This window comes from Pinus tabuliformis, chromosome 3_1 (genome assembly GCF_031772625.1).
Source record: "Pinus tabuliformis cultivar Carrire ecotype Pingquan chromosome 3_1, CPIR1, whole genome shotgun sequence".
NCBI classification, from domain to species: Eukaryota; Viridiplantae; Streptophyta; class Pinopsida; order Pinales; family Pinaceae; genus Pinus; species Pinus tabuliformis.
Window position 1 is genome coordinate 786492622 of NC_142301.1, and position 16957 is coordinate 786509578.

The 16957-nt window shown below is 31.1% G+C and overlaps 1 protein-coding gene across 1 annotated transcript in view; it reads left to right on the forward strand.

Annotated features, from left to right (window-relative positions):
• The first annotated feature begins 1817 nt into the window (after window positions 1-1817).
• LOC149189767 (uncharacterized) overlaps window positions 1818-16957 on the forward strand; it is a 33844-nt gene continuing 18704 nt past the window's right edge. Inside the window, exon 1 of the mRNA XM_089413285.1 lies at window positions 1818-2572. Within this exon, the coding sequence (XP_089269411.1) occupies window positions 2075-2572 (498 nt within the window). The 5' untranslated portion in view covers window positions 1818-2074. The remainder of the gene's footprint in view (window positions 2573-16957) is intronic.

The window sequence follows — 16957 nt, forward strand, 5'->3', positions numbered from 1 at the left end:
TAGATTGCATTGATTGCTTTGGAGATCCCCAATGCCCATCTCTATTTTGGATGACTGTAATGACCCTCCTAATAATAGTGTTATTAACTATTATTATCTAACTAATCAATGACTTACCTTGCTAACATCAATTCAAATTTCTTGATATTGTGCATATTTTTTTTGTCTTTCTAACATCAGAGTTTCTAAGTTTTAAGAATATTTTCATGGTTCAATTTCAATTCTTTTATCTATATTTCTACCAAAAGTTTCAATAAAAAACTCATCTACAACATAATCAGTTGAATAATAAAATTATCAATTTAATTGCAATAAGTTAGTCAATTGTAAACAACTTAATCCAAGAAACAGTTAGTAAAATACCTCTAATACTATCATTCTAGTTCCTTGGAAGTCCTATAATAATCCAATTTCTTTGCATTTTATTGAATCGGTCAAGTATTGTCCAAACTACGATGATTCGTCATAGCTAACTAGCAACTTGTTCAATTGTCTAGCTTTTTCCATGTCTATGTATCTAAGAAGAACAATAACAACTTGAACTAGTAACTCTTATGTAGCAACTATTCAGCTGTCTAGCTCTAGGAAACCTAGGTCTCCTAGCCCTCCATGCCCACGTCTCTAACAACCACAATAACAACGAGTACTAGTAACTCTTAACTAGCAACTTCTTTAATTGTCTAGCTCTAGGAAACCTAGGTTCCAAGTCCTCCATGCCCATTCTCTAACAACCACAATAACAAGTACTAATAACTCTCTAACAACCACACTAACAAGTATTAATAACTCTTAACTAACAACTTATTTATTTTTCTCGCTTTAAGAAACCTAGATTTCCTAGACTTCCATGCCCGTGTCTCTAACAACCACAATAACAAAAATATTAGAAACTCTACAAAATTCTCTAAAAATCTTCCTAAACTTAAAATAAAAAAAATAAAAAAATTCCCTATTAATTTTCTTTGTTCATTTTTCCCACCACCTTCTTAGTTTTTTGAGAAGTATATAAAAAAACCATATTCTTGTCACTTACCCAACATCATGACACTCACAACACACTATATAATATTACAACCACTTACTTACTGATTCGACTTAAACCTTGTACTCTACCTTTTTAGTGGTGGTATGATAAATTCAAACCAAACGTTTTGCAATCTTCCCTCTCTAAACTATGATAATTTATTTTTATTAATTTACTAAAAAATTAATTGATCATTATTATCTATTATAAGAGTTGATTATTAGGACAGAAATTAGGGGTTGTCAAAAATTAGGTGACAATTTTGCTTGTAAAATTAAAAATCGATTTTAGAAATATTTAAATTATTTTTTATAATTGAAATAGATTTAACATTCTCAAGATTTTGAAATATCCAAAATCTTAAAATTTGAAAATTATGTTATGTATATTTCCAAAGATATAACTCGTCACAATTATGCCCAATTTTCTATTATTTTTCCGTGAAAAACGTCCCTCCCTAGACTAATCAGAAATTAAATGATACATAGCTTTTCTACACGGGAGACTCAACACGGAAAAATTAAATGATGCAAGTCTTCACACGTATTAGCTTCTGTGAAGACTAAACGCGGAGAACTTGAATGATGTTGGACACGTTTATTGGAAAATATTAGAGAAAAATAAATGATGCCAAGTTTCCACACGTTTATGGAATAAAAAAACAAAATACATGATGCCCATTCTAGCTGTAATAATTAAGTAATTTTGTAACGCTTTTAACTAGTTCGCCGTACTATCTCGCAAAATTCCAAAATAAATATGTGGATGAGATGAATAGACAGGCACGTTCAACATTTTAACTTTGACCCCTTCAAACATATTGGTGCATATATGCTCAGTGGATCCTTTGCATTGCAAGAGCGCAGATTGATACAATCCTTTATAGCAATGGCCGCCTGACATGTTTGGGAATCACAGATTTTGGTTTTGTACCGAAATTTGTGCTTTTCTAGTCTCTGAAATATGTAACAGCGCCGTTCTGGCCGTGAGTCTCTGGTGTTACAGAGGGATTTCATAGCTACAATAGAGGGTTCAGACGCTGGAGAAATCATGGTTGATCCTGGTTTCGTCCCTGGACTAATTGGTGTGCTCTTACAGACGACAATCAACCAAATAGTTCGGCATATTAGAATATGCTGGACATGGAAGAAAGCGCTGGCCGATCTGAAAGATACATTAGTGAGAATTGAACCTATTGTGGAGCTTGCATTGAACAACCAAGATGAGGTTTCAGTTGTTGACAATTGGTTTCAAGAGTTGTATGCCCTTTTGAAACAAGCATCAGAAATTGTGGAAAAATGTATTACAGTACGGAGCTGGGATGCTGTTTCTCGTCTTCAAACCGGCACGAAGATCTCCACTGTGACTAAAGATATCGACAAACATCTAGCAAGGTCAGGTCTGGTGCACATGGTCCAATTTCAAGCGCAAATTCGGAAGATCCTGGACGGAAACAAGCAGATTATCGAAGCTGTGGCTGCTCATAGCATTTTTGCAAGCATTTCCCAAGCCGGTCATGAACCAGTAGGCATAACCAACAGCAAAGAGGTGCGCAATTATTACTTTGGCTCACGGTTTCTCGAAGTCCACTCTTGAAAGCTTAAAAATGATTATTTGCTGCGTAATTATACTTTGTTTTAGTGTTTAGTGATCATCTTTATTTCGATTACGTATCCTATAAACCCTGAACTTGGGAACACACCGTTATGACCGTGAAGGAGGAAATGGCATTTAGTAAAAAGTGTTTCATTTCATTGATTTACGGCCTACCCATCCTACCTAATATTTGCTTGGGTGCCGTACTCCCTGGCCCTCGGAACCCTTAGTCCAACCAGGCCATATTTATTTCTGGAAAATAGTGGAAATTCTCAAAATGGTGGAAATTCTCGAAGATTTTGATAAAGCTAGTAAGAATTTTGGGAAATCAAAGTCATAGGTTTCACATATTTATGGATTTTGAGTAATTTAAAGATTTTGATGGTGTTAAATCTATTTTTACTATAAAAATATGATTTTTTTTTCAAGGAAAAAACAAACTTTTTTATAAGAAATAAAAAAGTTACAAGCACATGAGTTAACATTCAGCAGCTTCTGTGATCTTGAGACCGTCATCAGTCCTCAAGGAGAAAAACATACTTCCCCTTAACTCATCAAGTCGGACAAAAATGAAAATAAGCCCTTTCTCGCTTACTTTCACAGCACAGTAACGTTGCCGGCTAGAGACAACTTTGTCAAAAGATTTTTAAAACATACCAAAAATAATACATGGGCCTCCTTTTAACACAGGAAAATGACCCACGGATCTGTTTTTGAGTATTTGTTTCCAGCTAATACATATCCGAAAAAACAGGAAAGAAGTAACCAGCAGAGTTTTTACTTTACCGAAACAAAAAGTACAGGATATAAACAAAACTGATTATAAAACCAATATCCTGTAATAGCTGAAAAATTTCTGATAAAGTTAAGAATGTGGAGGGAGATCCGACACCCTGATCTGGCCATGCATTTTTTCTGTAATCCTCCACGAATCTACAGCGAGCTGCAACCTCTTTTTAGAAAACCTATCTGTCTCTTCATTCCTGTCCCTGTAAATATGTTCAATGGAAAAGGATTAAAATGGAGCTTTAAGTTTTGAATAAATGGAGCTTTAAGTTTTGAATCTCTTCCAATAGCGGCCTCAGCATATAGTTTTGACATCTGTATTTCCCATTGACCCAGTTTATTACATTTAAAGAATCACCAAAGATCTGAACCGAGAAGATGTTTCTGTTTATTAGCCAGCATAAAAGAAGTTTCAGGACGAATAGTTCAGCAAAATTGTTGGTGCCGGGACCTAATCCCACAACAGCTTTAAAAGAGTGAAAGGGGCTACTATAAAAATATGATTCAAACACTTATATAATCAATTTTTTCTTTAATCAGTTTTTCTTTTAAAAAGCCAAATTCTAGCAAAATATAACTTCTCCAGAAAATTGTAAACCCTTTTATAAATATTCTTGTGTTTGATGGAAATAAAAAATATTAAATTCAAGTTTGGTTTTACCATTATTTAAAAAATCCAAAATAAATAGCTAAGAATAATTATATTGAAATTCCATAGAAGAGAAAAATAAATATTTTTAAAGAAAAATGTCTTATATATGTAAGGAAAACTATATACATGATCTGTCTGTCAGCTAACCGTTTGAGCATCAAATATATCAGCTTCTGAAACCAAATCCCCTCATGAGCCTCATGAAATTCTACGAAACAAAAAAAACTCCGGGGATGGAATTCCCTATTCATGGACAGCTTGAATTCTGCCTTCTGCAAAAACTGAATATCAAAAAGGAAAAAACAGAGGTGTAGTTAAAAGGACAGATTTGTCCCCAGAGGCTCAATCTCAACTGTATTAAAAAATTCAAAATCCTGAAAAACTGGGCTGTGAGAGAGAGTGCTTCTTTAGACCATCTGCTTTCACAGTTGGTTCATGCAAGATGTGGCAGAAAGAAATTAACTCAAATGAATCAGTGACAGACCGGATGTAGAAACGGTCCTGAGATTAGTCCAATCTATAACGAGCTTTCAATCACCTATCACTTTGAATCTGAGAGGCCATTTTTGCTTGCAAGCTCCAACAGAAATCAAAGCACCATAAATTCAGCGATGTTATTTGTCCCTGCAGGGTCATACTGGCCATCAATGTATAAAGTGAGAATAACTGAAATAAATAACATGAACGAAGCCTCAGCGAGGAGAAAAAGGCATAAGTATTTAATGTTTAATTTAAAATAGTTTTAAAGTTGATCATGCTCAATCAATATGTAAAAATATTAAATATTCTCTAGTTCAAATGCTTATTACCTCTCCAAAAAAATAAATTTAGAATAAACAATGATGTCAACTGTGAATGATTTAAAATATTATTTATAAGAATGATGTTAACTGTTATATGATGTTAATGAGTTCAGCTTTTCCCCACCGACGAAACTTGCTTTACCTTGGGTCAATGTTAGACAGCGATAATCAATCTGGGAGAAAAAGGCATAAGTATTTAATGTTTAATTTAAAATAGTTTTAAAGTTGATCATGCTCAATCAATATGTAAAAATATTAAATATTCTCTAGTTCAAATGCTTATTACCTCTCCAAAAAAATAAATTTAGAATAAACAATAATGTCAACTGTGAATGATTTAAAATATTATTTATAAGAATGATGTTAACTGTTATATGATGTTAATGAGTTCAGCTTTTCCCCACCGACGAAACTTGCTTTACCTTGGGTCAATGTTAGACAGCGATAATCAATCTGGGAGAAAAAGGCATAAGTATTTAATGTTTAATTTAAAATAGTTTTAAAGTTGATCATGCTCAATCAATATGTAAAAATATTAAATATTCTCTAGTTCAAATGCTTATTACCTCTCTAAAAAAATAAATTTAGAATAAGCAATGATGTCAACTGTGAATGATTTAAAATATTATTTATAAGAATGATGTTAACTGTTATATGATGTTAATGAGTTCAGCTTTTCCCCACCGACGAAACTTGCTTTACCTTGGGTCAATGTTAGACAGCGATAATCAATCTGTAATTGGTTGCTTACAAGAATTTGACATCATTATACCCAGTGGTAAGCAAATGTGGTCAGCAAATGAATTCTAAGTGACAAAAGAAAAGAAAATGTGAGCTTAATACTTTCCCTTAACTGCAAGTAAAATGGTGTAGTGCTCATTAGCTTAGTTTAATTAACTTTTTTTTAAATGAAGCTATAATTTTTTATCATTTAAAATATATTTTTGAAATGTATAAATAAATTTAATGTTTATTTTATTATTTATAATTAAATTTAAAAAAATAGACTATTTCATATAATAAATTATTAAATAGTGTAATTTAATCCGATTTAGTTTATATTGAAAGATATTTTGAGGAATTTTTTTTTTTTTTAAATAGGTAAAATCATAGCTAAAATTTAATAGTTGAGAATATTCTTTATCTCCCCATCACTCGTTGGGCCAAGTTACCATTCTTCATGGCTTTACGAATTCTGCTCATGTTTTATCTGTGATTGTTGGGATTGTTTCAATTGATATAGAAAAACCATTTCTAATTGTGTTAGTTGAAACATTAATAATATGTGTTTATTTTTGGAAAAATCTAATTAAAAAACAATCCCTTATTACTACTTTAGGTTTAACAACCTCTTCTTATTAAGTTTTTATATTTTTTCGTTAGCTTTCTATTTTATTGGTTTGTTGAAACATTAATAATATGTGTTTATTTTTGGAAAAATCTAATTAAAAAACAATCTCTTATTACTACTTTAGGTTTAACAACCTCTTCTTATTATTCTAAGTTTTTATATTTTTTCGTTAGCTTTCTATTTTATTGGTTTTTAGTTTTTATTTTTTCATGAGGTTTTTATTTTATTCGTTTACATTAGGTTTTGTTTTTTTTACCTTAGGTTTTATTTATTTATTTATTTAGGTTTATTACTTCTAATAATTAGGTTTTAGATTTTATTATTTAAATTTACACTGGCTTACTTTAGGTTTTATTACTTTACAATTACAATAAGATTAAGTCTTATGGGGTTTAGGTTCTATAACACTAACACTAACACAATCACATTAGTAAACGTGGTTTATAAAAGGTGGAAAATGATATCTACGGTGTATGTATATCATATTTACTAATGTGATTGTGCTAGTTAATAGATTAAATAATCTTTCTTTTAATATTTTTTAGATCAATTTTGTACAAAATTTGATAGAGATTTTGAAAAATCATTAGCTTAAATAGTTTGATTTGCAAAAATAACATACATCAAAAAAAAAAATAATAATATTGAATCCATTTATACATTCAAAATGTATAAAAAATATATTACCTAAAAAAATTATTTCATTTATTAATTAAAATATTATTTATAAAATTTTATAATAACACTATCCCACTAAATTACCTTTTAAATACCTTTTAAATTTTATGAGTTTTTAGATATCACAATAAATTTTAAAATGAAAGCAAGCAAACAATTTTTTTTTTTTTCCTTTTTACTTAAAACAATGTTGAACTCTATATCTACCGAGATTAAATATACTATACGATATTCTTTTGTTCTTTTGAATGGCCGTTGCAAAACTCAACTAACCTTTTGTGTCACCTCTATTTTGAATGGGATCTTTTTAATTCACAATCAATTTAAAAATGACAAATGCAGAAAAGAAGAAAAAAAAATTGTTTTTTAATATAAAACGATGCGATTCAAGTACCTTAGAAAAATAATTTATTTATTTTTGGAATAATTGTATGAAAACTCGATATTTTATATATATATATATATATATAATTTTTTACATAGAATAATTTTGATTTTGATTTATTTATTTTTTAAATAAAAATTGAAAATAGCTATTATATTAAAAAATATTGAGCTAAAGTTTAATTTAGATACATTATATATTAGTATGTTGAAATTAATAGATATCGTCATAATGTAGTATGTATCAACAATCGTTTACAAAATTTTGACTTTGAAGTTTTTGAACAAAATGCTACAATATCTACAATATTCCATTTGTATATTTGCCAATACTAATCTAACAAAAACTAAAATTTACAAAGCATCAAAATGATACATTAAACCACAAGTAATTATTCCTCATCTATTTTTGAGCCTTATTATTAACCTTTAAGGAAGGGGGACATAGCCCTTTTTCCCTTGCCACATAATTTCACCTTGACTTAGCCTTGACCCCAAATTAGCCATGGGATCAACCTTGGAGTTTTTTGTTTTGAGAGCATGGAGACATTTCTTCTTAGAGTTACACCGATACAATTGATAAATCTACTTGAAAATTTGACTTAACCTTATATATCAAGGAGAGATCTTGAATATAAATGGTAAATTATATTCAAGGAATCTCTAAAAGCAATCACCTTCTGAATTCTCAAATTTAAAATTTACCTCAAACCCTAATATAAGGCATAGGCTTCAACAACATTGTTAGAAGTGTGACTTATACCCAAACATATTTATGTTCTTCTTACTTCTCAATATAAAAAATTATCCCCATTCCTACCACGCTTTGATTTCTTACCGCCCTTTGGTTTTTTTAGTTACTCCTTAGTTTTCTTTTGCTACTCCATCAAAGTTTAAAAAAAAATGTTTCTGCTTCAAAAACCACTAATCCAATCTATAACGAGCTTTCAATCGCCTATTAGAGAGGCCATTTTTGCTTGCCAGCTCTAACAGAAATCAAAGCACCACAAATTCAGCTTTGTTATTTGTCCCCTGCAGGGGCATATCGGCCATCAATGTATAAAGTGAGAATAACGGAAATTAATAACACCACCGAAGCCACAGCGAGGAGAGAAGGCACAAGTATTTAATGTTTAATTTAAAGTAGTTTTAAATTTGATCATGTTGAAGTCAATATGCAAAAAATATTAAATATCCTGTAGTTCAAATGGTTATTACCTTTCCAAAAAATTAAAATTAGAATAAACAATGATGAATGATTTAAAATATTATTTATAAGAATGATGTTAACTCTTATATGTGAATGATGTTAATGAGTTCAGCTTTCCCCACCGACGAAACTTACTTTAGGTTGGGTCAATGTTAGACAGCGATAATCAATCTGTAATTGGTTGCTTACAAGAATTTGACATCATTATACCCAGTGGTAAGCAAATGTGGTAAGCAAATGAATTCTATGTAACAAAAGAAAAGAAAATATGAGATTAATCATTGTGGAAGACTGCGTGATGTTCTGACCATACTTTCCCTTAACTGCAAGTAAAATGGTGTAGTGCATATTAGCTTAGTTTAATTTATTTTTTAAATGAAGCTATAATTCTTAATCATTTAAAATATTTTTTTGGAATATATAAATAGATTTATCATTTAAAATATATTTTTTGAAATATGTAAATAGATTTAATGTTTATTTTATTATTTGTAATTAGATTTATTAATTTAAAAATAATAATTAATTAAACTATTTTATATATAAAAAATATTAAATAGTGTAATTTAATCGGCCTTGGTTTATATTAAAATATATTTTAAGGAATCTCCTTTAAAATATGTAAAATCATAAATGGTAATAGGTTGAGCATATTATTTGCTTTTTCCATCACTTGTTGGATCAAGTTATCATTCTCCACTACTTCACCTTGGATCTTTTCAATTAATATAGAAAAACTATTTTTATTTGTCTTTGTTGAAACATTAATAATTGTTTATTTTTGGAAAACTCTAATTAAAAAAACAATTTTTTATTATTATTCTAGGTTTAACAATTTCTTATTATTATTTTCTTTTATGAGCTTTTTATTTTATGGTTTATTTTAGTTTTTTGTTCTCTTTCCTGAGTTTTTATTTTATTGATTTATTTTAGTTTTTTATTCTCTTTCATGAGATTTTTATTTTATTGGTTTATTTTAGGTTTTATTTTTTTTATTACATTAGGTTTTATTTTTTTATTTAGGTTTATTATTTTTAATAATTAGGTTTTAGATTTTATTATTTAGGTTTACATTGGCTTACTTTAAGAATTATTACTTTACAATTACAATAAGATTAAGTTTTATGTGATTTAGGTTTTATAATACTAATACTAACACAATCATATTACACAATCATATTAGTAAATATGGTTTATAAAAGGTGGAAAATGATGCCTTTAGCATATATCAATCACATTTACTAATGTGATTGTGCTAGTTAATAGATAAAAATAGCATTTTTCTTAGTATTTTTTAGATCAATTTTGTCCAAACTTTAATAGAGATTTTTAAAAATCACAAATTTAAATAATTTGATTTACAAAAATAAAATAGATAAAAAAAAAATTAAAATATTAAATCTATTTATATACACCTATACATTTATAAAAAATATATTACGTCGAAAAAACTATTTTATTTATTAATTAAAATACCCTTTATTAAATTCTACCCTAACAATATCTCACTCAATAACCTTTTAAATTTTATAGATTTTTAGAAATCGCAATAAATTTTAAAATGAAAACAAACTAACAAAATAAATTTGTTTTTACCTAAAACGATGCTAACTGTATATCGACGGAGATTAAGTATACTCTACGATATTCAGTCAATTAACCTTTTGTGTCACCTCTATTTTGACTTTTATGGGATCTTTTTAAATCACAATCAATTTAAAAATGACAAATGCAGAAAGAAAAAAGAAAAAATACTTTTGTTTTTTAACCTAAAACGATGCGAGTCAAGTATCCTAGAAAAACACTCTCTTGGTTTTTTTGTTTTTTTTGGATAGCTGTTGAAAACTCGAATAATTTTTGACATTACGTTTTTTTGGATCAGATTAATAAGAGAAAAAAATAATTAAATAATTAAATAAAATATATATTAATTTATTTTAAATTTAATTTTTTTTATTTTTTATTTTTATTTATTTATTTCTTAAATAAAAATTGAAAATAGTTATTATATTAAAAGATTTTGAGCTAAAGCTTAATTTAAATACATGATTTATATTAGCAAGTTGAAATTAATGGATATTGTCAGAATGTAGTATGCATCAATAACCATTTACAAATTTTTGACCTTGAAGTTTTTGAACAAAATGTTACAATATCTACAATATTCCACTGGTATATTTGCCAATAATAACCTAACAAAAACAAAAATTTACAACGAATCAAAATGATACATTAAAACATGAGTAATTATTCCTCCGCTATTTTTGAGTCTTATTATTAACCATTAAGGAAGGGGGCATACCCCTTTTTCCCTTGCCACCAAAGTTCACCTTGACTCAGCATTGACCCCAAATTAACCATGTGATCAACCTTGGAGTTGTTTGTTTTGAGAGCATGGAGACATTTCTTCTTGGGGTTGGACCCATACAATTGATAAATTTGCTTGAAATTTTGACTTAACTTTATATATGGGGGGAGAGATCATGAATATAAATGGTGAATTATATTTAAGGAATCACTAAAAACAATCGCCTCTTGAATTCCCATATTCATAATTTGCCTCAAACCCTGATATAATCCATAGGCTTCAGCAACGTTGTTGGAAGCGTGACTTATACACTAAGCATATCTATGTTCTTCTTAATTCTCATTGCAAAATATTGTCCCCCCCCCCCCATTCTTTCCACCCCTGGGTTTCCTTCTGCTGCTCCATCGAAGCTTAAGAAGAAATGTTTATGCTCTGAAAGCCACTAATCAAATTCCTCCTTAGATAATATTACCTTCCAACTCTCATTGAGATATGTTTTCTCCCTCAATGCCCACTTTGGATCAAAAACTTCAATCCATTTTGATTCCTCCCCATCTAGATTTTGATCCTCTTCATTTATTTGCTTAGCCCAAGAAGATTCTCTAAGAAGCCCTATTGTTGATCTCATTGTCCTTATGACATCCACCCTTTCATCTTGAAAATCAACCGAATTTCTAGCCAGCTAAATTTTCCAACATACATATTTAGGTAATGCTTCCCAAATTATTTCCATTAGTTGTTTCCTTCCAAAAGAGCCATTATAACATATTCCCTATTTTCATAAGGCTTACTCCGACAAGGAGGAAGGAGCACATCCAACAAGAGTGGAATCGAGATATTTGCAAATACTAACAAGGTGACCTGAAATGTTACCCCAAACCCAACTCAACGATTGCCCGTCATATGACCAGGAGGAGATGTCCCACAAAGAGATTTTATGATGGGAAATCAACCAATCATGGAGGGGATGAAATAGGGGATTTGAGCCTAGATGACGATTTCCCATAATTCCCTCAATCCAAAAATTTATTGATTTCCCATTTCCTAGAATCCAAGTAAGCTTAGACCTCATTAAAGGAATAGAATCCAACATCAAATGCCAAATCTGGGAATTGCCTCGTGAGGGATATGATTAATAAAAGATTCTCTCACCCCATTAAGATATTTTTTATGAATCTCTCGTTTCCACCAATCATTATCCCTTGTGATTAGCCGCCAAATTAGGTTTTCCCAAAGGGTGATATTCATTAGAAGAGGGTCTCTTATTCCTAACCCCACCATGGTTGTTGGAAGCCTAAAGACCTTCTAATTCACCAGATGAAACTTTTTAGAGTTTTTTGTAGGCTCCTTGCGAAAGAAACTACCTAAGCTTTTGAGCCATTTGCTTCCTGACTAAGATGGGGGCTAACATAGCTACGAACCGGAATATAGGAAGGGTTGAAAGGATAGATTGAATTAAAATTAATCTTCCAGGTGGATTTAGCAAAATTTGGATTTGAACTTGTCAATAACATGACCCCAAGAAGTATAAGTGAACATTTGGACACATATGGTTCGGCCCAAATATCTTAAATTGGTCCACTCATCCCTTCTTTCTATCCCCAAAATTCTTAAGATCCTTCCATGCAATAGTTTGTTGACATTCGAAGAATACATATGACTTTTACCCTCATTTATAAATCCTCTTGAGACCTAAAAAAAATCATCCAAAACAAATTTGAAGCATCACGATATAATTCAAGAGGCACAACCAAGAAGGATTATGTCATCAATGAATTGGGTGTGATTTATGCTTCTTATACCTTTTGAGAATCAAATTCTGGGGGGGAGTGAAATCTCATTCAGATTCCAACTTCCTACTCAAGGAATTGGCTATGAGAATGTAAAGAATGGGGGAGAGGGGACACCCCTACTTGAGGTCCCTAAAAGATTTAAAGAAACCAATCATTGATCCATTAACAAGAGGGGAATCCAACACCCAAAAATACAAGCATTGATCCAAGATATAAAAATAGAAGAGAACCCCATTTTTCTTAAAATAACATAGAGAAAAGAATGACACACACAATCAAAGGCATTGGACATATCTAACTTTATGACCATCTCTTTTTCTCACCTGGACTTGCTGGAGTGTATGGATTCCTATACTAAAAAAAGTTTTCTATTAAATGTGTCTTACTAACGAACCCTCCTTGATTTTCAGAGATTAGATTGGGAAGAAGAGGCACGAGCCTTTGAGAAATAATCTTTGTAATGATAATATGAGAAATTACAAAGAGAAATAGGTCTTTAGTGAGACAAATAAGAAGGCCTTACATCTTTAAGAACTAGAGAAAGGAAGGACAAATTGAGACTGCCCCCCATTCAGTCGGATTTTTGGATGAAGTCAACCATTCTGATCAGATCATATTTTACTATATTATAAAATTTCTAATAAAATTGTCGCATGGATCCATTAGGACCATAAGATTTATTCATATAAAATGACCAAACCACCTTCCAAATTTATTCTTCTTTGATAGGGAGAAAAAGTTCGTCGTTGTTCGATTCCGAAACTAGCTGAGGAATATGGCTTAGAACATATTCCACTAAATCTTCAGGAGTGTCTCCATCTTCTTGATATAAGGGCTCTAAGTGATTGAAAGTGACCTCCTTTATTCTATCTATATTTGAAATAATCTCTCCATTAAGCTCCATATAGTTGATTATATTTTTCAATTCCCTTTTTTTTTATTGTTTATGGAGAAACTAGTATTTTTATCTCTCAATTTTAGCCACAAACTTCTTGATTTTAGTCTTCATATCTCCTCTTCTTCCTTTAATTTTCTATGCATTTCTTCAAAGGATTTTCACTCTTTAGTAATAAAATCCTCAGTGACCAAAGCCTCTTCCATTTCCAAAATGATTCCCTCTAGATTGGATCTCATCTACCCCGCCTTCCTTTTATGAGATTTGGACCTTTCTTTCGCCCATTTTTTTATTTCCTATTTTAATCCCTTGATTTTATACGCCCATATGAAGATAGGAGAACTAATATCTCACCTCAACCATGCTTGATGCACTAGTGGCTTAAAATCCACTGAATGTTAAAACAAAATTGGATGGACCCTTTAAATATTCTAATTCTAAAATAAGCTTGACTAGGTGATGGTTGGAACCACCCCAGGCCAAATGAAAGGAAGAGGGAGAAATTTTCTAAACTAAAAGATTGTTGTCTACTAGGAATCAATCCAATCTTTCAGCAATGTGTCTAGGGCCAACCTTTTTGTTGCTCCAAGTAAATATGGAGAGTTTAGTCCCATCTAGGAAATCAAAACCTTCATCTTTTCTTGAAACTGATCTCTTAAAATACTACCATCTTTCTTCTCCCATGAATTGTAATATTAAATTCCCCTCCTAAAATGAAGTTGGAGTTAAGAGGGGTTTCCCTTTTGTCCTAATAGAGAATTCCACCATTCTACCTTTTCATTATACATATTTGGCATGTAAATGTTTGCCATGTTGCAAATTATTCTAGATGGGAGATGAATCAATCTAGTAATGATCCAATGCTAAGGTTTGTATTATTGTAAAAGATTGAAGATGGAGGATACCCATTGACTACAAACTCCACACAAAGTGCCACATGAACTTACCGTCACTGCTTTACTCCCTTTCCAAATTGTTTTTCGTTTTACTAGAGCTTCAAACTCCCCTAATTTTGTCTCTTGGAGGAGGAGGACAGGAGATTACCTGATCTAGTTAATATTTTGATTTCAAATTTCCTTTTCTCACTTCCCATCCCCCCTATTATTTTACGAGATGATATTCGTTATTTTCTATAAGCTTTAAATCCCCCATGAGGATGAGGGCCAGAGGAACTGGATTTATTTTGGTTTTTATAGAGTCTGGAGAAAGGAAAACTAATCATTGGTTGAGTTCCTTTTTCTTTATCCCTTTACACATGAGCCGACTGGAGCTCCCAATTAGATTTTTGGTCCATATTCCTTGTAGATTTTGGGGGATCAAAACCCCTTTCCATTTTATTTTCTGATTTGTTTCATATTCCCCCCATACTCTCTTCTATAAATTGGTTTTTAGCTATGATATATTTTATCAATGTATATGAATGTAATTACAATGTGTAATGTTAGGCTTATCGACCTCTCAACGTACATGATATTTGGCCTAATATGATGTAAGCACTTTAGCCCAAAACATGCCAACACAGGAACATTTTGTTGGGACATGCTCCAAATGTCAAAGAACCAAGAGAAAAAAAAACATATAATAGAGTCTAATAAAAAATTAGAGAAAATAATGCTCCAAGATGATGAGTAGTGTCTAGAGACATTGTTATATAATTAAAGCACAACACATTATGATCAAAACATCACAATGCATAATGAACGATGTTACAACATAGTGATGAAGTGTATACACCAAATTCAATACCTATTCGACCCATATGGTCCTTTATTTATAGGTGCCAAATACAATTAATCTCCTTAAATTGTAGAGGATTTGATCCAATTAGAAGGCTCAATGATTACAACTATTTCCAGTAAATCTATGTTATTTCATTAGTTATCTCCATCCCAGTTAGTTGATTGTCCAAGACAATCCTATGACCCAGTAGATACCTTCAACCATTTAGTCAACGGCCCCACTAGTTGACCACTACCTTATAGTAGATTACTCGACCAACCCAAATACCATTCAGTCAACTGCCCCACAAGGTGATCATTCAACTAACTATCTAGAGTTAGTCAACTCTTCAAATAATTGTCTCTAGAAGCTCCAAATGTGTGATCAACCAATGTAACCTTAGGTTTCAACACCCCCCATGAACACAACATTATGGAGGTTCAGGAGCTGAAATTATGTCTGTAGGACACACTCCCCCCTTAATTACATCTTCATGAAAACCGAGAAAACCATGTAGCTTGATAAAATTGGCTTTAGTCAAAGGCCTAGTAAAGATATTAGTGAGTTGATCATTAGTTTTATAATAGACATGAGTGACAACTTAATATTGAACCAACTATCATATATCATGAGCATGAAGTTTGGCATGCTTCATCTTACTGTGTGCAACAAGATTATTTGCAACCTGAATTGTACTTTGATTATCACTGTGGATAGCAGTTGAGGTTTGAATAGGAAAGCCAAGCTTGCCCAAGAGTTGATGAACCCAAACCACCTCCATAATTGCATTAACAACTCCATGATATTTTTTCTTCCATAGTTTACAGAGAGACTACACATTGTTTATTACATGAACCAGGTTAGGGGTCCAGTATTGAAGAAAAACACATAGCGAGAAGTGGATTTTATACCATCATTATCATCTACCCAGTTGAAGTTAGTGAAGTCGACCGATGAATATGAAATTCAAAAATATTTAATACAAAAATTATAGGTACCTTTAACGTAATGAATTAGCCAAATGTGAGTCAAATATACGAGGCTACCAACAGGATGTCAATAAAGGGTAGCATCGAATTTCAGAGAGAGACACCCTTTAGTCAACTTAATACCCAATTGAAAAGGACTAGCACACATCTTACAATTGTCCATGTTAAATATATACTCCAACAAATGTTTATATTGAGAGATAAAAGGCCATCAAATAAAAGCAAGACTTGAAGACCAAAAAAGAAATGCAAAAGACCAAGGTCATTCATTTGAAAGGTATCAGCAAGTTAGTTATTAAATATAAGGATTGCATCTATATTAGTATCAATGATAGGTAAATCATCCACACAGATAGAAATAATCAAATTATCACATTGATATGTAATACATAAACTTGATAATGGTCAGATTCACAACTTTTGAACCCAAGATTGAGAAAAAATTGATAAAGTGTAGCATACCAATCTCCAGGAACTTTATTCAAACCATACAATGACTTTTGTAGTTGAAAAAAAGATTAGAATTTTTCACAAAGCCAAGAGGTTTCTCCATGTAGATTTCACTAGATAAGTCTCCATGAAGGAAGGCACTTTTAACATCCATTCGATGAATTTTCCATTCAAAATGAGTAGCAAGTGAAAGAATAAGTCGAACATAGTTCATCATTGGACTAGGGGAAAATGTTTTAGTGTAGTTTATGCCTTCTTGATGTGAGAATCCTATTGCTACCAAACAAGCCTTATGACACTCAAAAATACCTTTAGAAGT